This window comes from Pseudophryne corroboree, chromosome 1 (assembly GCF_028390025.1).
Source record: "Pseudophryne corroboree isolate aPseCor3 chromosome 1, aPseCor3.hap2, whole genome shotgun sequence".
NCBI classification, from domain to species: Eukaryota; Metazoa; Chordata; class Amphibia; order Anura; family Myobatrachidae; genus Pseudophryne; species Pseudophryne corroboree.
Window position 1 is genome coordinate 427,583,001 of NC_086444.1, and position 21,951 is coordinate 427,604,951.

The 21,951-nt window shown below is 48.7% G+C and overlaps 2 protein-coding genes across 3 annotated transcripts in view; one reads left to right on the forward strand and one right to left on the reverse strand.

Moving 5' to 3' along the window:
* The window catches only part of PARP2 (poly(ADP-ribose) polymerase 2), a 145,054-nt gene extending 124,805 nt beyond the window's left edge, over nucleotides 1-20,249 (reverse strand). Inside the window, exons 1-3 of the mRNA XM_063913453.1 lie at nucleotides 19,722-20,249; nucleotides 13,224-13,443; nucleotides 12,718-12,854 (exon numbers count right to left, since the gene is read on the reverse strand). Of these exons, the coding sequence (XP_063769523.1) occupies nucleotides 12,718-12,854; nucleotides 13,224-13,443; nucleotides 19,722-19,764 (400 nt within the window). The 5' untranslated portion in view covers nucleotides 19,765-20,249. The remainder of the gene's footprint in view (nucleotides 1-12,717; nucleotides 12,855-13,223; nucleotides 13,444-19,721) is intronic.
* Nucleotides 19,998-21,951, forward strand: part of METTL17 (methyltransferase like 17) — a 71,413-nt gene continuing 69,459 nt past the window's right edge. For both annotated transcript variants that reach the window (XM_063913454.1, XM_063913455.1), the window contains exon 1: nucleotides 19,998-20,112. In XM_063913454.1, the coding sequence (XP_063769524.1) occupies nucleotides 20,077-20,112 (36 nt within the window). In that variant the 5' untranslated portion in view covers nucleotides 19,998-20,076. The remainder of the gene's footprint in view (nucleotides 20,113-21,951) is intronic.

A 21,951-nucleotide genomic window follows, 5' to 3' on the forward strand; every position in this document is an offset into this window, starting at 1 on the left:
ATTTTAAACAGACCACACACAAAAGTTACGGCTCCTTTAACAGATTTTACATTTTAAAAATAAAAGAGTGCAATGTAATACAGAACAATAACGTGTAAGACATTTATTTGCTGATATCCACTACCCACTGGGAGACAGCTTTCAACGTGACGGAAGTACTATACATATAGTGATTTCATGTAAGCCATTTCTGTGAAAACACTACCAAGTAAAGCCATCACATATTCACTATTATTACCTGTTCTTTATAATGTTCTATTGTTATACACAAACATAAAAAGATCAAGTTGCGTTATCATCGACACAGGCTCCTTCACAGCTTGGAGCCTGAAGCTTGCACTCTGTGGAGCCGATTAAGCATTCACACAAGCCCGTCTTGTGGACAGATCTCCACTTGGCACCAAGTGTGATGTAGGTTTTGTTTAGTGAGGGTGTGACTGTGTCACTGTGGGCACACAGAGATCCATCGGTTTTCAGGCTTATCTTTTGCACCAGGGATAGGGCTGGTGCACATGTGAGCTGAAAAATAAAGTGATTTTTGTCTTACCAGTAAAATCCTTTTCCAGTCTATGGGGGACACAGGCTTCAGATCGCAGATCATGGCTGTAGGGTGGTGAACTGAGCACCAAACAGTTAAGTTTTTCTCAGAACTGCCCAGGCTCACTCTCACCCTATGCCCCACCCCCAGCTTCTGGCCACCAGTTAGGTTAACAAGCCCAAGATGAAGAGCAGGAAGAAAAGGTAAACATGCAGTGCAAACACACACGGTAAGGAACATGTTAGCGAACAACAATGTGCATGTGAAGTGCGTCAGGGTGGGTGCCCTGTGTCTCCCATGGATTCGAAGAAAAGGATTTTACAGGTAAGACAAAAAAACCTTAATCATTCTTTCCCATGGGGACACAGGCCTTAGACCATGGGACGCCCCAAAGCAGGCCCGCTATGGAAGGGGGACACTCATGACCTGCTTTAAGGATCCTTCGCCCAAATGCTGTGTCATCAGAAGCGACGGTGTCAAAGGAATAAAACTTGATGAATGTATGGGAAAGGGACTATGTGGTCAATGTGCATAGCTGCTCCGCAGAGGCGCCACGCCTAGCTGGCCACGAAGTACCAGCCGACAGGGTGGAATGAGCCACACCATGGCCAGGACAGGAAGGTCTGCTGCCGAATAGGCGTGGCGAATAGTTAAATGCAGCCATCAGGCAAAGGTTTGTTTAGAAGCTGGCCAGCCCTATTTCTTGAAGTCATACAACAAAAAGAGTCCATCTTCCTGTCAACATAGATCTGAAGGGTTCTTAAGACGTCCAAAAAGGCCACCTATGGGGAAGATTCTGGAACCTGGAAAGAGGGAACCACAATCTCCTGATTGATATGAAATCTGGAGACAACCTTAGGAAGGTAGCCCAAATGGGTCTGGAGAACAGCCCAATCCGAGTGAAAAACAGGAAATGGAAATCTACAAGATAATGCACTCAAATTGGATACCCGCCTAGCAGAGGCTATGGAAAGGAGGAAGGCCACTTTCAGGAAAGCCAATGAACCTCCAGTGTCCAATGGCTCAAAAGGAGATGACTGAATCACCTGAAGGACCAACAAAAACATTTCAAGAAGCCACCGGAAGGACAAACGGAGGCTGTATATGAAGGATACCTGTAGAAAGGTACAGGGATCTGGCAACAGCGCAATCTGCCGCTGAAAGAGGACAGAGAGGGACGAAACTTGCATCTTTAACGAGGAAAGGCTTAGCCCTAAATCCAGACATGCTTGTAAGAAGAATAATGGTCGTCTATAAATAAGCACACTAGATTTGAAAGAGCAGCAATAGTGTGAAAAAGGATTTCACCTCAAATCCCAGAGAATAGTGAAAAAGAAAAGAAGTGACACTCCAATATGCGCTTATCCAAATAACATGCAGGGTAAAAATAGGATTTTATTTACCTACCAGTAAATCCTTTTCTCGTAGTCCATAAGGGATATTGGGGGAATCTAGTACGATGGGGTATAGACGGGGTCGAAAGGAGCCGGCGCACTTTAAATTTGTTCAACTGGATGTGCTGGCTCCTCCCCTCTCTGCCCTCTCCCACAGTCAGTTAAAGGTAAAACAGTGTATTTACTGCGCCTCAAATTTGTGCCCCCCCTCTCTTTTTTACCCTTTTCTGTAGTGTAGACTGCAGGGGAGAGTCAGGGAGCTTCCTTCCAGCGGAACTGTGAGGGAGAAATGGCGCCAGTGTGCTGAGGGAGTTGGCTCCGCCCCTTTTTCGGCTGACTTTTCTCCCGCTTTTTTCTGTATTCTGGCAGGGGTAATTACCACATATATAGCCTCTGGGGCTATATATTGTGGTTATTTTGCCAGCCAAGGTGATTTTATTGCTGCTCAGGGCCCCCCCCCCCAGCGCCCTGCACCCTCAGTGACCGGAGTGTGAAGTGTGTATGAGGAGCAATGGCGCACAGCTGCAGTGCTGTGCGCTACCTTGGTGAAGACTGAAGTCTTCTGCCGCCGATTTTCCGGACCATCTTCTTGCTTCTGGCTCTGTAAGGGGGACGGCGGCGCGGCTCCGGGAACGAACACCAAGGACGGGTCCTGCGGTCGATCCCTCTGGAGCTAATGGTGTCCAGTAGCCTAAGAAGCCCAAGCTAGCTGCAAGCAGGTAGGTTCGCTTCTTCTCCCCTTAGTCCCTCGTTGCAGTGAGCCTGTTGCCAGCAGGTCTCACTGTAAAATAAAAAACCTAACATATACTTTCTTTCTAGGAGCTCAGGAGAGCCCCTAGTGTGCATCCAGCTCGGCCGGGCACAGAAATCTAACTGAGGTCTGGAGGAGGGGCATAGAGGGAGGAGCCAGTGCACACCAGGTAGTACCAAATCTTTCTTATAGTGTGCTCAGTCTCCTGCGGAGCCCGTCTATTCCCCATGGTCCTTACGGAGTCCCCAGCATCCACTAGGACGTCAGAGAAAGAAAGATTAGGTACTATCTGGTGTGCACTGGCTCCTCCCTCTATGCCCCTCCTCCAGACCTCAGTTAGGATACTGTGCCCGGAAGAGCCGACACAATAAGGAAGGATTTTGAATCCCGGGTAAGACTCATACCAGCCACACCAATCACACCGTATAACTCGTGATACTATACCCAGTTAACAGTATGAAATATAACTGAGCCTCTCAACAGATGGCTCAACAATAACCCTTTAGTTAGGCAATAACTATATACAAGTATTGCAGACAATCCGCACTTGGGATGGGCGCCCAGCATCCACTACGGACTACGAGAAATAGATTTACCGGTGAGTAAAATCTTATTTTCTCTGACGTCCTAGTGGATGCTGGGAACTCCGTAAGGACCATGGGGATTATACCAAAGCTCCCAAACGGGCGGGAGAGTGCGGACGACTCTGCAGCACCGAATGAGAGAACTCAAGGTCCTCCTCAGCCAGGGTATCAAATTTGTAGAATTTAGCAAACGTGTTTGCCCCTGACCAAGTTGCAGCTCGGCAAAGTTGTAAAGCCGAGACCCCTCGGGCAGCCGCCCAAGATGAGCCCACTTTCCTTGTGGAATGGGCTGTTACTGATTTAGGATGCGGCAATCCAGCCGCAGAATGCTCCAGCTGAATTGTGCTACAAATTCAGCGAGCAATAGTCTGCTTAGAAGCAGGAGCACCTATTTTGTTGGGTGCCTACAGGATAAAAAACGAGTCAGTTTTCCTGACTCCAGCCATCCTGGAAATATAAATTTTTAAGGCCCTGACTACGTCCAGTAACTTGGAATCTTCCAAGTCCCTAGTAGCCGCAGGCACTACAATAGGTTGGTTCAAGTGAAAAGCTGATACCACCTTAGGGAGAAACTGGGGACGAGTCCTCAATTCTGCCCTATCCATATGGAAAATCAGATAAGGGCTTTTACATGACAAAGCCGCCAATTCTGACACACGCCTGGCCGAAGCCAAGGCCAATAACATGACCACTTTCCACGTGAGATATTTCAAATCCACAGTTTTAAGTGGCTCAAACCAATGTGATTTTAAGAAACTCAACACCACGTTGAGATCCCAAGGTGCCACAGAAGGCACAAAAAAGGGGCTTAATATGTAGCACTCCCTTTACAAATGTCTGAACTCCAGGCAGTGAAGCCAGTTCTTTCTGGAAGAAAATCGACAGAGACGAAATCTGGACCTTAATGGAACCCAAATTTAGGCCCATAGTCACTCCTGACTGTAGGAAGTGCAGAAAACGACCCAGCTGAAATTCCTCTGTTGGGGCCTTCCTGGCCTCACACCACGCAACATATTTTCGCCAAATACGGTGATAATGGTTTGCGGTTACTTCTTTCCTGGCTTTTATCAGCGTAGGAATGACTTCCTCCGGAATGCCCTTTTGCTTTAGGATCCAGAATTCAACCGCCATGCCGTCCAATGCAGCCTCGGTAAGTCTTGGAACAGACAGGGCCCCTGCTGTAGCAGATCCTGTCTGAGCGGTAGAGGCCATGGGTCCTCTGATATTATTTCTTGAAGTTCTGGGTACCAAGCTCTTCTTGGCCCATCCGGAACCACGAGTATCGTTCTTACTCCTCGTTTTCTTATTATTCTCAGTACCTTTGGTATGAGAGGCAGAGGAGGGAATACATAAACCGACTGGTACACCCACGGTGTCACTAGAGCGTCCGCAGCTATTGCCTGAGGGTCCCTTGACCTGGCGCAATATCTAGTTTTTTGTTTAGGCGGGACGCCATCATGTCCACCTGTGGCCTTTCCCAACGGTTTACCAACAGTTGGAAGACTTCTGGATGAAGTCCCCACTCTCCCGGGTGTCGGTCGTGTCTGCTGAGGAAGTCTGCTTCCCAGTTGTCCACTCCCGGAATGAACACTGCTGACAGTGCTAAGACGTGATTTTCCGCCCATCGGAGAATCCTTGTGGCTTCTGCCATCGCCATCCTGCTTTTTGTGCCGCCCTGTCGGTTTACATGGGCGACTGCCGTGATGTTGTCTGATTGGATCAGTACCGGCTGGTTTTGAAGCAGAGGCCTTGCCAGACTTAGGGCATTGTAAATGGCCCTCAGTTCCAGAATATTTATGTGTAGAGACGACTCCTGACTTGACCAAAGTCCTTGGAAATTTCTTCCCTGTGTGACTGCCCCCCAGCCTCGAAGGCTGGCATCCGTGGTTACCAGGACCCAGTCCTGTATGCCGAATCTGCGGCCCTCTTGAAGATGAGCACTCTGCAGCCATCACAGTAGAGATACCCTGGTCCTTGGAGACAGGGTTATCAGCCGATGCATCTGAAGATGCGATTCCGACCACTTGTCCAAGAGGTCCCACTGAAAGGTTCTTGCATGGAACCTGCCGAATGGAATTTTGCTTCGTAAGAAGCTACCATTTTCCCCAGGACTCGTGTGCAGTGATGCACCGATACCTGTTTTGGTTTCAGGAGGTCTCTGACTAGAGATGACAGCTCCTTGGCTTTCTCCTGCGGGAGAAACACTTTTTTCTGTTCTGTGTCCAGAACCATCCCCAGGAACAGCAGGCGTGTGGTAGGAACCAGCTGTGACTTTGGAATGTATAGAATCCATCCGTGCTGTTGTAGCACTTCCCGAGATAGTGCTACTCCGACCAACAACTGCTCCATGGACCTCGCCTTTATAAGGAGATCGTCCAGTACGGGATAATTAAAAACTCCCTTTTTTCGAAGGAGTATCATCATTTCTGCCATTACCTTGGTAAAGACCCTCGGTGTTGTGGACAGTCCAAACGGCAGTGTTTGGAATTGGTAATGGCAATCCTGTACCACAAATCTGAGGTACTCCTGGTGAGGATGGTAAATGGGGACATGTAGGTAAGCATCCTTGATATCCAGGGATACCATGTAATCCCCCTCCTCCAGGCTTGCAATAACCGCCCTGAGCGATTCCATCTTGAACTTTAATTTTTTTATGTATGTGTTCAAGGACTTCAAATTTAAAATGGGTCTCACCGAACCGTCCGGTTTCGGTACCACAAACAGTGTGGAATAGTAACCCCGTCCTTGTTGAAGTAGGGGCACCTTGACTATCACCTGCTGGGAATACAGCTTGTGAATTGCCTCTAGCACAGCCTCCCTGCCTGATGGAGTTGTCGGCAAGGCAGATTTGAGGAAACGGCGGGGGGGAGACGCCTCAAATTCCAGCCTGTACCCCTGAGATACTACTTGAAGGATCCAGGGATCCACCTGTGAGCGAGCCCACTGATCGCTGAAATTTTTGAGGCGGCCCCCCACCGTACCTGGTTACGCCTGTGGAGCCCCCACGTCATGCGGTGGACTCAGAGGAAGCGGGGGAAGAATTTTGATTCTGGGAACTGGCTGACTGGTGCAGCTTTTTCCCTCTTCCCTCGTCTCTGTGCAGAAAGGAAGCGCCTTTGACCCGCTTGCTTTTCTGAAGCCGAAAGGACTGTACCTGATAATACAGTGCTTTCTTAGGCTGTGAGGAAACCTGAGGTAAAAATTTTTCTTCCCTGGATACGAGGTCCCAGAGACCATCCCCAAACAATTCCTCACCCTTATAAGGCTATATGTGCCTTTTAAAGTCAGCATCACCTGTCCAGTGTCGGGTCTCTAATACCCTCCTGACAGAATGGACATTGCATTAATTCTGGATGCCAGCCGGCAAAATATCCCTCTGTGCATCCCTCATATATAAGACGACGTCTTATGTTCGCAAAATAGTATCCGTTTGACAGGGTTACAGACCACGCTGCAGCAGCACTATCTGCAGGTCTCAGTCTAGTACCTGAGTGTGTAAATACAGACTTCAGGATAGCCTCCTGCTTTTTATCAGCAGGTACCTTCAAAGTGGCCGTATCCTAAGACGGCAGTGCCACCTTTTTTGACAAACGTGTGAGCGCCTTATCCACCCTAGGGGATATCTCCCAGCGTAACTTATCCTCTGGCGGGAAAAGGTACGCCATCAGTAACTTTTTAGAAATTACCAGTTTCTTATCGGGGGAACCCACGCTTTTTCACACTTCATTCACTCATTTGATGGGGGAACAAAACACTGCCTGCTTTTTCTCCCCAAACATAAAACCCTTTTTTAGTGGTACTTGGGTTAATGTCAGAAATGTGTAACACATTTTTTATTGCCGGGATCATGTAACGGATGTTTCTAGTGGATTGTGTATATGTCTCAACCTCGTCGACACTGGAGTCAGACTCCGTGTCGACATCTGTGTCTGCCATCTGAGGGAGCGGGCGTTTTTGAGCCCCTGATGGCCTTTGAGACGCATGGGCAGGCGCGGGCTGAGAAGCCGGCTGTCCCATAGCTGTTACGTCATCCAGCCTTTTATGTAAGGAGTTGACACTGTCGGTTAATACCTTCCACCTATCCATCCACTCTGGTGTCGGCCCACAGGGGGCGACATCCCATTTATCGGCATCTGCTCCGCCTCCACATAAGCCTCCTCATCAAACATGTCGACACAGCCGTACCGACACACCGCACACACACAGGGAATGCTCTGACTGAGGACAGGACCCCACACAGCCCTTTGGGGAGACAGAGAGAGAGTATGCCAGCACACACCAGAGCGCTATATAATGTAGGGATAAACACTATCACTGAGTGAATTTTCCCCAATAGCTGCTTGTATAAACAATATTGCGCCTAAATTTAGTGCCCCCCCTCTCTTTTTAACCCTTTGAGCCTGAAAACTACAGGGGAGAGCCTGGGGAGCTGTCTTCCAGCTACACTGTGAAGAGAAAATGGCGCCAGTGTGCCGAGGGAGATAGCTCCGCCCCTTTTTCGCAGACTTTTCTCCCGCTTTTTTATGGATTCTGGCAGGGGTAATTATCACATATATAGCCTCTGGGGCTATATATTGTGATTATTTTGCCAGCCAAGGTGTTTTTATTGCTGCTCAGGGCGCCCCCCCCCAGCGCCCTGCACCCTCAGTGACCGGAGTGTGAAGTGTGTATGAGGAGCAATGGCGCACAGCTGCAGTGCTGTGCGCTACCTTGGTGAAGACTGAAGTCTTCTGCCGCCGATTTTCCGGACCATCTTCATGCTTCTGGCTCTGTAAGGGGGACGGCGGCGCGGCTCCGGGAACGAACACCAAGGACGGGTCCTGCGGTCGATCCCTCTGGAGCTAACGGTGTCCAGTAGCCTAAGAAGCCCAAGCTAGCTGCAAGCAGGTAGGTTCGCTTCTTCTCCCCTTAGTCCCTCGTTGCAGTGAGCCTGTTGCCAGCAGGTCTCACTGTAAAATAAAAAACCTAACATATACTTTCTTTCTAGGAGCTCAGGAGAGCCCCTAGTGTGCTTCCAGCTCGGCCGGGCACAGAAATCTAACTGAGGTCTGGAGGAGGGGCATAGAGGGAGGAGCCAGTGCACACCAGATAGTACCTAATCTTTCTTTTAGAGTGCCCAGTCTCCTGCGGAGCCCGTCTATTCCCCATGGTCCTTGCGGAGTTCCCAGCATCCACTAGGACGTCAGAGAAATGGGCATTACCAAACCGCCCGGTTTCAGTACCACAAACAGGTTGGAGTAATAACCTTTCCCTGTTTTTGTATTGGCACTGGAACAATGACTTGGGACTGGACCAACTTTAGGATGGCCTGTTGCAGCGTAACTCGTATATCCTCCAAAGCTGGTAAGCTTGATTTGAAAAATCGTTGGAGAGGAGCACCGTCGAACTCCAGCTTGTAGCCCTGAGAAATGAGGTCGCGTACCCAGGCATCCTGGCAGGACCCTTCCCAGATGTAGCTGAAGTGATGCAGCTGAGCCCTCACCTCGAGATCCCCGAGCGGTGGGTGGGCACCGTCATGCCGAGATCTTGGTGGAAGCTGAACCGGTGCTCTGATCTTGAGAACCAGAGATCGCTGGTTTTCTTGTCTTACCTCTGGTGCCTCTAGCCGCATTGGAGGCACCTCTGGCCCTAGAACGAAATCTGTTAGACCGAAAGGAATGAACAGACGGCCCCGGGTAGGTACGCCTAGCTAGTGGGGCCCCAGAGGGGTGAAACATGGATTTCCCCGCGGAAACTTTAGAAATCCATGCATCCAACTGAACCCCGAAGAGCCATTCCCCAAGTAAAGGGGAGAGACTCCACACTGCGCTTAGACTCCGCATCCGCTATCCACTGGCGCAACCACAAGGCCCTGCACGCCGACACTGCCATGGCAGAGGTCCTAGCATTAATATTGCCCATCTCCTTGAGAGAGTCAAACAGGACGTGAGCCGTGTCCTGAATTTGCCTTAGGAGAGTCACCGTAGTAACCAGGGGCATATCCCGGAGACGCCCTCCAGAATTTGAGGAGCCCAAGTATGAATGGCATGGGTCATCCAGTAACCTGCTATGACCGGCCTTTGTGATACACCCGCTGTAGTGTAGATAGACATCAGCGTAGTCTCTATTTTTCTGTCCCCAGGGTCCTTTATGGTAAAGGACCCCGGGGCAGGCAGGATCGCATTTTTAGATAGGCGAGAGACTGATACGTCAACAGGCGGGGGTTCTTCACAGAATTTCCTGCCTTCAGGAGCAAATGGGAAAGTGCGCAAAAACCTTTTTGACACTTGGTATTTTTTTATCTGGATATTTCCATGTTAACTTAAATATATCATCTAACTCTGCAGAATCAGGGAAAGTGACACTTTGTTTTTCCTGTGTAAAGAAGAACGACTGCTGTGTCGCAGCATCGTCTAGAGAGCTTTAACACGTCCCGTATACCTAGAATGAGGGGGTTCAATACCCTGGGCGGAAAGGGAATCCCCGCTAATGGGATCCAAGTCCTCCCCGTCCTCCTGTACCTCTTCATCTGAATCTAAGAGTAAAGCAGTCAACCCACGTTTCTGTGGTCCCAAGTGGGGGGGCTGTGGAGCATCTGCCCTGGCAGCGAGGTCTGCAACAGCCTGCTGCAGTAGCTGAGTTTTCTAACAGTGAGTTGAGATGACATATCAGACATCATAGTTTTAATAGCACCTTTTCAGGAAGGCTCTTGACCCTCCCCCCCAGCCCCCTCACTGAGTTGTGAAGATTGGCTGCATTGATTACATGATACAGAATCAGATGTTGAGGGAGAGAATCTGGTGTGACTGTGACACACACTGCATGATTTGTGTTTTACCATGGTCACAATAAATCACACTTACATACACACAGACAAGTAATAAATTAGCAAGCCTGACCTTACTGTTTGTGAGAGGGAGACAAAAGGAAGGGACCAGCACACCCAGGCTAAACAGCCCCAGTGAGGCTGCGAGCTAACATTACAAGGTGAAACACCTATGATTACTGTCCTTTACAGGATACAGATTGTTCTCAATAGCGGCTCTCCCTCTCTGCTACACCCCTGTTCCAGTTTTCCAGCGTTTCCTGAAAGTCTGGAGGAGCTGTGTGTGTCTGCTGCTGCAGCTGTAAGCAGAGGAAGGCGCCAAACGCAGCTGGTCCCGCTCTGAGGTAGCTCCGCCACCCCAATGGCGCTGGAGCGACAGTGTTTTTTATACTGGCAATGTCTCCCAAATAGCATAAAAACATCACACAAGTGTTAATTTAAGCCAACGCGCCGCATTACATGGAAGAAGATGCACTCAAACTACAGCTCCCAGCGCGGGAATGCTTCGGCCCTAAGGGCTGCTTGGAGCCGTAGTTTATTTAGTGTGTCTTCTTCCCTGTAATGCGGCATGTTGGGACACCGGCGCTAACAATAGTGACTGGCTGGCAGAACTGACTGACTCGCTAAATCAATATAAAAGGTGAGAGTGCTGTGCAGTGTCAGTGACACTGCACTGCACACCACTGTCACCTTTTACATTGATTCAGCGTCCAAACATTACCCGCCGTGATATCACCCACTCTATTTGTTACATTAGCCATCCCGAGGCTTCTAGGCCGGCAGCCCAGGTGCTGTGTTGTGGAGTCAGGGCCTCTGGGGATATGGGCGCGGCTGTGGCGGGGAGGCACTCCTGTGACATGTGCAGAGGAGGCTCTGGGGCTCAGAGAGTATGTGGCGCAGGGAGGGCTATGAAAGCCTTCCACTGCGCCGCTTTCATACACATCTATGCCGGTGGCCGCAGCAGCTTTTGTTCCACCTGGCAGAAGGACACAGGACGCTGCAGTAAAAGGTGTTTTTTTCCCCCCCCTATCTACAGCGCAGAGACTTGCTGCAGATGCAGTGGCATACCCTCCAACTGTACCTTTTTGCCAGGTACAGTAGCTTTTTTTTATGGTCTGTACCGATTTTTGGCTCTCCAAACTTCCACTGAAAGTATAGGAAAAGGGGCGAATTTGTACCGATTGTTATGAGTAAATTGTTGGAGGGTATGTTGCTGCAGATGCAGTGGGCTTATTTTGGGGTGTGGACCTGGAGCTGCAGCTCCATCAGCCCCATTGTTAATCCTGCTCTGGGAACATACAGCAGCCAAAGGGCAGAGCATCCCATTGGATGTAACCTGTGTGGGGGGGCGTTTCTCACCCAATCAGCTGTGGACTGGGTGTGATAGACCTGCTGCTAACCCAATGAGAGCTCCTAGCCACGCCCAGCGTAATACACACAGTCACTCTGGGCTATTATATAGGAGATATTACATATTCACCCTGAATGGTATTTGGATAAGCGCATATTAGAGTGTCTTACTTCTTTTCTTGTTCACTATGCTTGTAAGAAGGACAGAACTCGCCACAGGCAGAAGGATTTGGGATTAAAATCGCAAGCAGAACACCAATCAAAAAACGTCCGCCAAACCCTGTGATAAATTCTGACAGAGGAAGGTTTCCGAGCTTGAAACACTGGGGGTAATTCCAAGTTGATCGCAGCAGGAAAATTTTTTAGCAGTTGGGCAAAACCATGTGCAGTGCAGGGGGGGGCAGATATAACATTTGCAAAGAGAATTAGACTTGGGTGGGTTATTTTGTTTCTGTGCAGGGTAAATACTGGCTGCTTTATTTTTACACTGCAATTTAGATTGCAGATTGAACACACCACACCCAAATCTCTCTCTCTCTGCACATGTTATATCTGCCTCCCCTGCACTGCACATGGTTTTGCCCAACTGCTAAAAAATTTCCTGCTGCGATCAACTTGGAATTACCCCCACTGTACGAATAATACACAGAAGATAGTTCTTAATGACATTGGCTGTATGTTTGGGTTTGTTGTCCTGCTGCAAAGTACATTTGGAGCCAAATAGATGCCTTCCTGATGGTATTGCATGATGGATAAGTACCTGCCTGTATTTCTCAGCATTGAGGACACCATTAATCCTGACCAAATCCCCAACTCCATTTGATGAAATGAAGCCCCAAACTTGCAAGAAACCTCCACCATAACTGTTTGGTGCCTGGCTCAGTTCACCACTCTATACCCATGGTCTGAAGCCTGTGTTCCCCATGGAGGAGAATGAAAGAACGGCCACATAAGAAACCAAGTGTGTGGTTAGGGCAGTTCGGTTGCACAAATGTGTTCAGCTCTGCATTCGGAGACTAACCACATGCAAATGTAACTCCATGCAAGTGCATTTGCATCTGACTTGCATGCATCTATGCATCACCCGTGACTGCTTGTACACAGCAGGCAGAGTTGGCGCAAGTTCCTTCCACACAAGCCTGGTTCATCTTAGCTGGCCGTGCAAACACTGTTGGCATATATGTGCAGGCAAATAGTGTGTGTACCAGTTTCTGCTAAAAAAAAAAAAACAACAACATCATCAAAATTTGTGTGTCAACACTATAGGAAAAATACAATTGTATTCGGAAACTCACATTGGTCCTGCTCTTTCACTGCTAGTCGTATAACTCTCTTGTAACCATTTTTTGTGTTCTTCTGGACCATTCTCCTCAAATCCACTTGTAGGGAGACGCCTGCGACAGGCGAGACAGTAACAGACTGTTTTCCAGAACTAAGTCAAAGTAGAGAAATAACTTTGCTTAATAAAATAATAAAAGAACCACAGTCAGACGTTTATTACATTTTACATTTCATAATGAATTATTTTACCAAAGGAAATATATGTACTGTGCAAGACTTTTATGAAAAGCAGTAAATAAAACAAAACAACAGATGATGCAACCCTAATGGGCTCTATGATATGACCAGCAGCACAGGCGTCTAATTGATGCTCCATAATGCCATGCACATTCTGGAGCACAAAACGGCAGGAAAAACTACAGATTAAAAGTAGAAATGCGAAGGAGGGAGTCTCCTAAAAGGTTGCCTTGTTTTCCATGCAGCTAATATTATTAGATGCCAGTGAGTTCCCATCTCTCACCTGTGTGCTAGGTTAATTTGTCCATTGAGCTCAGGTGAATAAACAGTCCACATATCTCCATCGTCCAGCCATTCCCAGCGTGTCTCTGGCTCTAACTTTACATCCGTTTTTTCTAACTGTTTATCAGAGTTAACATGTACAAAACCTTCATCTTCAAGCTCCGTTTTCACTTCAATCTCTGGCTCTAGATCAGCCTCAGCTTTTCTCTTCTGAGATACTCCTGCAGAGAAACAAAAAAACAAACAAAACAAAAAAAAAAAGACGCTAAGCAAGCAAATAGTTGAGTCCAGCACTAAAACGACATGTTTTATCTAATCTGGCTTTTTCTTTGCAGGAAGGAAAATATATTGGTTTAGACTGCATACAGGGAATGAAACGTACAAGGCAAAACTGGATTTAAACAGAACACACACTTGTGTGGTAGGCCATGAGTACGACAAGTGAAAATCTGGCCGTACTGAAAAAATTACACAGCATGAGATAACGTTTACTAATATTTATTGAAACATTAAACAAACATAGCAATACCAAAGGGGTTCAGTATTAAGTGCCGACTGTCACATGACCGACAGCCGTATCCCGACAATGCAACATCAGAGGGGGTAAGTATTTGTACCCCCCAACGTAACTTTCCAGGGGTGGCGGCTAGAGCTAACCCTTCGAGGGTGGCAGCTAGGGCTAACCCACCCTGTGCCTTACCCTAACCCCAGTATTTACCTTTGGGATGTCGGCTGTGTTCCGGCTCCGGTCTCCCGAGTGGTGTTGGGATTCCGGAGCCGCTCATATGACCGCCAGCATCCCAACCACTGGGATGCTAAATACATCCCTACAAAAGTAGTGTACTGAGTAAACACACTTTCCATAAATATTTGGACAATCAAAAAGTTTACCGTATATACTCGAGTATAAGTCGACCCGAATATAAGCCGAGGCACCTAATTCTACCACAAAAACCTGGGAAAACTTATTGACTCGAGTATAAGCCTAGGGTGGGAAATGCAGCTCTAGCCGTACACAGCCCTCAGTGCCAGATATGCCCTCATAGTGCCAGATATGCCCCCACAGTGCTGCCAGATATGCCCCCACAGTGCTGCCAGATATGCCCCCACAGTGCTGCCAGATATGCCCCCACAGTGCTGCCAGTTATGCCCCCACAGTGCTGCCAGATATGCCCCCACAGTGCTGCCAGATATGCCCCCACAGTGCTGCCAGATATGCCCCCACAGTGCTGCCAGATATGCCCCCACAGTGCTGCCAGATATGCCCCCACAGTGCTGCCAGATATGCCCCCACAGTGCTGCCAGTTATGCCCCCACAGTGCTGCCAGATATGCCCCCACAGTGCTGCCAGATATGCCCCCACAGTGCTGCCAGATATGCCCCCACAGTGCTGCCAGATATGCCCCCACAGTGCTGCCAGTTATGCCCCCACAGTGCTGCCAGATATGCCCCCACAGTGCTGCCAGATATGCCCCCACAGTGCTGCCAGTTATGCCCCCACAGTGCTGCCAGTTATGCCCCCACAGTGCTGCCAGATATGCCCCCACAGTGCTGCCAGATATGCCCCCACAGTGCTGCCAGATATGCCCCCACAGTGCTGCCAGATACGTTCCCTCCCCAAGTGCCAGGTATGCCCCACAGTGTTGTTACTTACCCCTCCGTCGATCCCGCGCTGTCTTCTGGAGGGACACGAAGCGCACAGCATGCGCCTCTCCTGTGTCCCTCCTGCATCTTCGGCGGCCGCGGCGGGTCTATTATAGGAAGTGCCGGTTCGTGATCAGAGGTCACGAACGGGTACTTCCTGTAATAGAACCGCCGCTGCTGCCGCCGGAGATGCAGGAGGGACACAGGAGCGCCGCGCGCTGTGCGCTCCATGTCCCTCCTTCACACTGCTCTGCCTCTGCCTGCACTGACTCGAGTATAAGCCGAGGTGGCTTTTTCAGCACAAAAAAAAGTGCTGAAAAAGTCGGCTTATACTCGAGTATATACGGTAACTTAATATTTTGTAATATAACCTTGGTTGGCAATTACAGAGGTCAAACGTTTCCTGTAGTTCTTGACCAGGTTTGCACACACTGTAGCAGGTATTTTGGCCCACTCTTCCATGCAGATCTTCTCTAGAACTGTCATGTTTTGTGGCTGTCGCCGGGCAACACGGACTTTCAACTCCCTCCACAGATTTTCTATTGGGTTGAGGTCTGGAGACTGGCTAGGCCACTCCAGGACCCTGAAATGCTTCTTACGGAGCCACTCCTTAGTTGCCCGGGCAGTGTGTTTGGGGTCATTGTCATGCTGGAAGACCCAGCCATGTTCCATCTTCAATGCTCTTACTGAGGGAAGGAGGTTTTTGCCCAAAACCTCACGATACTTGGCCCCATTCATCCTCTCCTTAATACGGATCAGTCGTCCTGTCACCTTTGCAGAAAAGCAGCCCCAAAGCATGATGTTTCCAACCCCATGCATTACAGTGGGTATGGTGTTCTTGGGATGCCATTCATCATTCTTCTCCCTCCAAACACGGCGAGTGGAGTTTATACCAAAAAGTTTGATTTTGCTCTCATCTGACCACATTACATTCTCCCAATCCTCCTCTGGATCATCCAGATGGTCACGGGCAAACTTTAGATGGGCCTGGACATGTGCTGGCTTAAGCAGGGGGACCTTTCGGGCGCTGCAGGACGTAGTGTGTTACTAACGGTAACCTTTGTGACTGTGGTCCCTGCTCTCTTGAGGTCATTGACCAGGTCCCCCCGTGTAGTTCTGGGCTGATTCCTCACCGTTCTCAAGATCATTGATACCCCATGAGGTGAGATCTTGCATGGAGCCCCAGGTCGAGGGAGATTGTCAGTGAACTTGTATTTCTTCCATTTTTTTATAATTGCGCCAACAGTTGATCTCTTCTTACGGCCCCCAGCATACGATCCTTACTGAATTAGGCCTTATGTGCAGTGCAAATTCACACAAGATACACTAAGTAAACAGGCATACGTTCAACTCTGCATCAGTCCCATTAGGTCTAATGTGTTGGGAAACCAAGCCAGCCATCCAGCTTCATTTACATATAACACCGAGCTGAGATTTTTTTTTATTTCTCCAGTGTCACGTCTGAAAAAGACTACCGTTACTTGGTGCGGGCAAGGGCAAGTCTCTCCAGCTCTGCCAGACTACCCCGTATTTGCCACTGTCCCTAAAGCTAGCCATAAACTGCACGATCATCACAGAAACCATTCGTTAAGTGTATGGTACCGAATGATTGTTCACAGCATGAAACCGGTCTGGATTGTTCAGTATGGTTTACATTCAGCCAACTTCAGGCTGTGAAAGGAGATCTCTTCCATACATCATGTAGTGTACGGAGGCGCTCTGATTATCAGTCAGTGTCTCCTGCCCTCTTCACGGTTATCCAGTGTATAGACAGCTTAATTTGCAGAGAGAATCTAAGGTTTAGGCGCTTATGTATTCAGAAGTGCGACACTGCTGCAATTATTAACATTACAATGGATATTTTCATTTCAAATGAAAATATCCAGGCTATGTACTAAAGTTAACTTGCAGAGACATCAGCAGCAGTAACCGCTGTCCATGAGTTACTTCCCCGGCATAGTGGAAGAGTCTTTCACGTTTGTGAAAGCTTCAACTGTGGGAATGCACAGTGTCAGTGTCCGGAGCCAGACGGAGGCTGCGGGAGGTGGATTTTAAGAACCCTCTCCTGTAAGCAAGCCTCCGTAGGCCTAAAGCTGTTCACGCCATCTGATGACTTAAACCTACGAGGCAGAATGTAGTCTACATTGCTGACAATGGGGACTGCGGTCTATAGCGCTAATTAGCCTCTGCAGGAGATATGTGACATTTCCTGATTTAGGCAGTTAATACATAATGTGAAGACATAGATTATATGGAAACTGGAGTTTCTGCATAAAGGTTATGAAACGTGGGCTTGGTAAATAGGCTAACATCAATCTGAGAAAACATGACATCATGGGATCATTTTACTACAACTTCAGAGACCTCATTTAGGGAGTCATTCCGACCTGATCGCACGCTATTTTTTGCAGCGCTGCGATCAGATAGTCGCCACCTATGGGGGAGTGTATTTTCACTTTGCAAGTGTGCAAATGCGTGTGTAGCAGAGCGGTACAAAAAAAGTTTTGTGCTGTTTCTCAGTAGGTCTGAACTTACTCAGCCGCTGCGATCACTTCAGCCTGTTTGGTCCCGGAATTGACGTCAGACACCCGCCCTGCAAACGCTTGGACACGCCTGCGTTTTTTCCCAAACACTCCCAGAAAACGGTCAGTTGACACCGCCTTCTTCCTGTTGTCGAAGTCGAAAATATTGCAGCCATACGCACCAAGTACAAACACCACACAGATGGCCTCCGTTTGCGTACTTCTGCCGTGTGTGCGCATATTCCCAAGTTGCGTATGACCGTTCATGCGGTAGTGCGTATTAGCGCGTGCTATGAGTAATTACGGTAGCATATGTATTTGCATGGAAAAGCCACAAAGAGACATTTCATATTTAATTCACATAGCACATAATTTACACATAGCCTACATGCACCACGCCAGCGAGTTAACTTGCTTATAAGGTACAATAACAAAGGAATTCACCTTTACGGGATATGAGGGGACAGAATTTAGGTTAGGAGGTGGTGTTTGGTATCCAGCTGTACAGTATATTAAGACCAATATTCCGGTAGCAGTTTGCAGAAGATTGCACGCTCCTGCGCATAGATATGCGCAGGAACAGAATATTAATATTACACTGTATTTACTGTACTTTGATATTCGTCAGGAACCCAGTGGAGACCATCTGCAAGTGCACCTGAACCAGGCATCGCCCACCTATTCAAACCGACCTATGACCCCTCCTGTACTGTAAATGACCAGCCCTGTGACCTATGGGTAAAGAGATTACAGTTTCTATTGTATAATGGACAAAATGTATAAAAAGCCAAGCTGCCTGGCCGGCCACACATTCTCTGAAAGTCATCTATCTTGATTGACCGAGGACCGGGTGGCGCTTGCGAACAAACGTATGTATCATTGATTGTAGCCTGTATCTCTTATTGTGAAGTGTATTACTATTGTAACTCCCTCTTAATAAATAACTGTTGGCGGGTCAGATCCCAACATATTTAAATACAATTGGTGTCGTGTCCCTTTCCTGCTAAGGCTTAAGGTGTATTTCAGCCACACGTGTAGCTGCATTGTGCTTACAGCCTGTCGGTGTGTGTGTACGCAAAGTGTGTACTTTGTACGTCCGTTGCGGCGTGTGTACGCAAAATTGTACACGGTACGGGCCTGTGTACGCTAACTGGGTAAAAAGTACGTAGGTTAAGGATTACATCCAGCAGCCGCAGCGGCTAGGGTTTTAGTGTAAAGGTATAGCTTTTCTGTCCTGTATGTTAATCAGCTTTAACACTGTCAATCTCCTTGCGATAGGCTGTGCGAATGGATTCTTCGTTAAATCCATCGCCCAGCAACGATCCGCTTTGTACCCGTACAATGCGCCTGGGCATTGCGGTGCATATGCAAGCGCAGTTTTTCCGAGTTTTGACCTGATCGCAGCGCTGCAAAAAATAGCTAGCATGCAATCAGGTCAGAATGACCCCCTAAGTGCAATGTAGGTTAACAAACTCATTTTAAGATGTTGGAAACCGGCGTAGGTGTAGTATGTATAGTTTGCCAGCGGTTGGGGGCCCGGCGACCAGCATACCGGCGCCGGAATCCCGACCGCCGGCATACCAACAGCTGGCCGACCGCAAATGAGCCCCTTGCGGGCTGGCTGTGCTCACCACGCTGCGGGCACGGTGGCGCGCTACGCTATCTATTCTCCCTCCAGGCGGGTCGTGGACCCCCAACAGGGAGAAAAGATGTCGGTATGCCGCAATCGGGATTCCGGCGACGGTATGGTGGTCGCCGGGAGCCCAGCCGCCGGCAACTGAAGATGCCAGTTTGGTTTACCAGGAAGAGTGGGGCACATCTGTATAATAAATGTGGCGCCTAGATATCCCTTTAAAATGACACATTTTGAATAAAACAGCAACTTATAACATCCACAGACGTACAGTACATGCTCTCTGGAGCTCTGACCACAAGTTGTGGGTGACACTGCAGGAAGTATACCAGCCTGAAAAAGGGGTGAATAAAGCATGTCAGGTGTAAATACTGAAATACTGAACAAAACAAATTTAAAAGGACGAAAAAGATTTTATTAAAGCTCAGTATTCACAGCCCGGTGGGGCTGGCCCCTGCAGCTGGCATATAGTGGGGCACATATAGTGGGGCACTGATCTCAGCAGCAAAGCGTCTCTGTACATCCTGAAATAACACAGGCAATGGTGACTGTGCGTCCTCCAGTCCTAGCGGTAGCACAGTGACACACGACTAGTACACAGAACAGGGCGGCCGCATAGCTGCACATAAAGATGCATATATCAATGCTGCACATTGGAATGTAAGAACACGTTCGGTGTCATGCACTATGTAGTTCTCACCCCTGGGCCTACGTTCCCGCCCTGCGCCTCTGCGTCCCGACATCTTCTTCAGGAAACACCAGCTCCCTACTTCTTTCAGCTCCCAGGACAGCTGCCTGGCACCTACTGCACAGCTAGCTAGCTCTCATTGACCGGGCGATCTGTCACTCTAGCGACCACATTCTGCATTGGCCACAACAGTACCCCCATAACACGTGACACTAAACCTGCAGCACCGCAGTGAGATAGGCTATGTAACGGTGTGATCTGATTGGCTGAATTCTGTAGGCGGGCACAGCAGCCGGTTGGCTGTTTCCTGAAGACATCGCTCTGATTGGCACTCTGTAGCAAAGCGCTGACATTGAACGGACGTGCGATGTTATCGTTACGGCTTCCTTTCCACCAGTTTCGGGTGAGTTATACGGGTACTCGGTTCTGGCTGAGGCTGGGGTGCCCAGTTCTAATCTCAGCTCGTTTTCATATAGCCAACAAGAGCACGTTTTCCGTATAGGCTCCGCCCCCAACATTTACATAAAGCGTTCGCAGGTGGTTCTGGGATAGCCTTTAGTTCTGGTCTTATTGTTTTCCTTTTGTTCTGTGATCGCTCCCTGCTCACAGCAGGCGCAGCGCAGCCCAGCACATACACCTGTGTACACGGGCTGAACTTGATATTGATAACAAAAGGTCTCTGTATGTGAGAACAGTTTGCTGCAGCTGTGACATATATACTGGCCACGCGCAGGATGAGGACGAGCGGAAGGGAAGCTCAATGCTGAGGGCACACACTGAGTGCGTCACATACGTGTGAGGTCACTTCCTTCGTCCCTCCGGGAAGGTCTGAGACAAGAGCCACTCGCCGCCCTCGCAGGGCGTCACCTGTTATCGGGTGAGTGAGCCCCCAGGAATCCCACGTTGGAGTGGATGGGTCGCTATGTGGATGTGTCTAAGCAGGAGAAGCCGGGTGGGGGTGCGATGGAAGTGGGCGGCCTACAGATTCGAGGCCCTCCTGCTCTTCATCTGCATCTCCGCCCAGCAGATGCCGACACCCCCCCGGCCCTTGGAAGCGGCTCACGGCTGGCACCAGGTTAGTCCAATGGCTGAGGTGGGGCAGCAGCACGGGATGTGTGCGCGCCCCATAACCCAAGTCAGACTACTCTCCCGCCGCTCATTTTATCGTCATCGTGTTATAATTTCTGCAGTGTTCAAATAAAATCGATTTACTGAGATTAATCTGTCCCAAATGTTTTTCTGTAGCAAAACAACCTAATGTGCCTATTACTCCTTCTCTGTAAGGCACATACAAGGAGGGGCATGAAAACAAAATGTATATTCCTCCACCCCCTCAAACAAAGAACGCACAACAACCCTTTTCTGATACCAATGTGTGCATGCATAGTTTAATAAAGGGCATATGAACTGATTTACATGTAGAGGCACATTACATTCAACATGTTGCCCTTCAGCTGCTGTGTAACTACACAGCCCAGCATGTTTTGCTATTACAGCATGGTAGGGCATGCTGGGATGTGTAGTTCTGCAGCAGCTGGAGGGCTGCATGAATCAGGCTCCATTTTTAAGGTTACTGCATAATACAGACCCATTCATTGGTGCTGGGGAACAATGTAGACTGCCTGCTTAGCGGCTAGTTCCTAATACAAATGCCATTTCTAATTGCTGTTGTGCACATATTGGGCCTGATTCAGAGTTGATGACAGCAGCAAACAAGCCTATGGACATAATCAGAGATGGGTAGCTCACTATTGAGCCGGCTCTACTAAGTGTGCCGTTTCAAGTGAGCGGTGGTTCACTGACGGACTGTGTCTGTGTGATGAGATTATGATAAGAAGTACTGACTCGCTCCAGGCAGGAAATGGAACAGAGCCGGCGCAGTGAGCGGCGGTTCTCCACTGAGTCAGTGTTTGAAGAACCGCCGCTCACTGCGCCAGCACTGTTCCACTTCCTGCCGGGAGCGAGTCAGTTCTTCTCATGATCTCATCACACATACAGACACAGTCTGTCAGTGAATCGCCACTCACTTGAAACGGCTCACTTGCTCCAGGCAGGAGAACAGATATTCAGCACTCGCAGCACAGCAGCCAGGGATTACACTGTGTAATATCACAGTATCTTTCTAGGAGATTCAGTGCACCAGCTGCTGTATAAACATACAGAATAGATAAGTTGTCATAAAAACTGGAGCATTATCTGGAATTTACCAGAACACTACGCTTATAGTTGCATTATAGTCCTT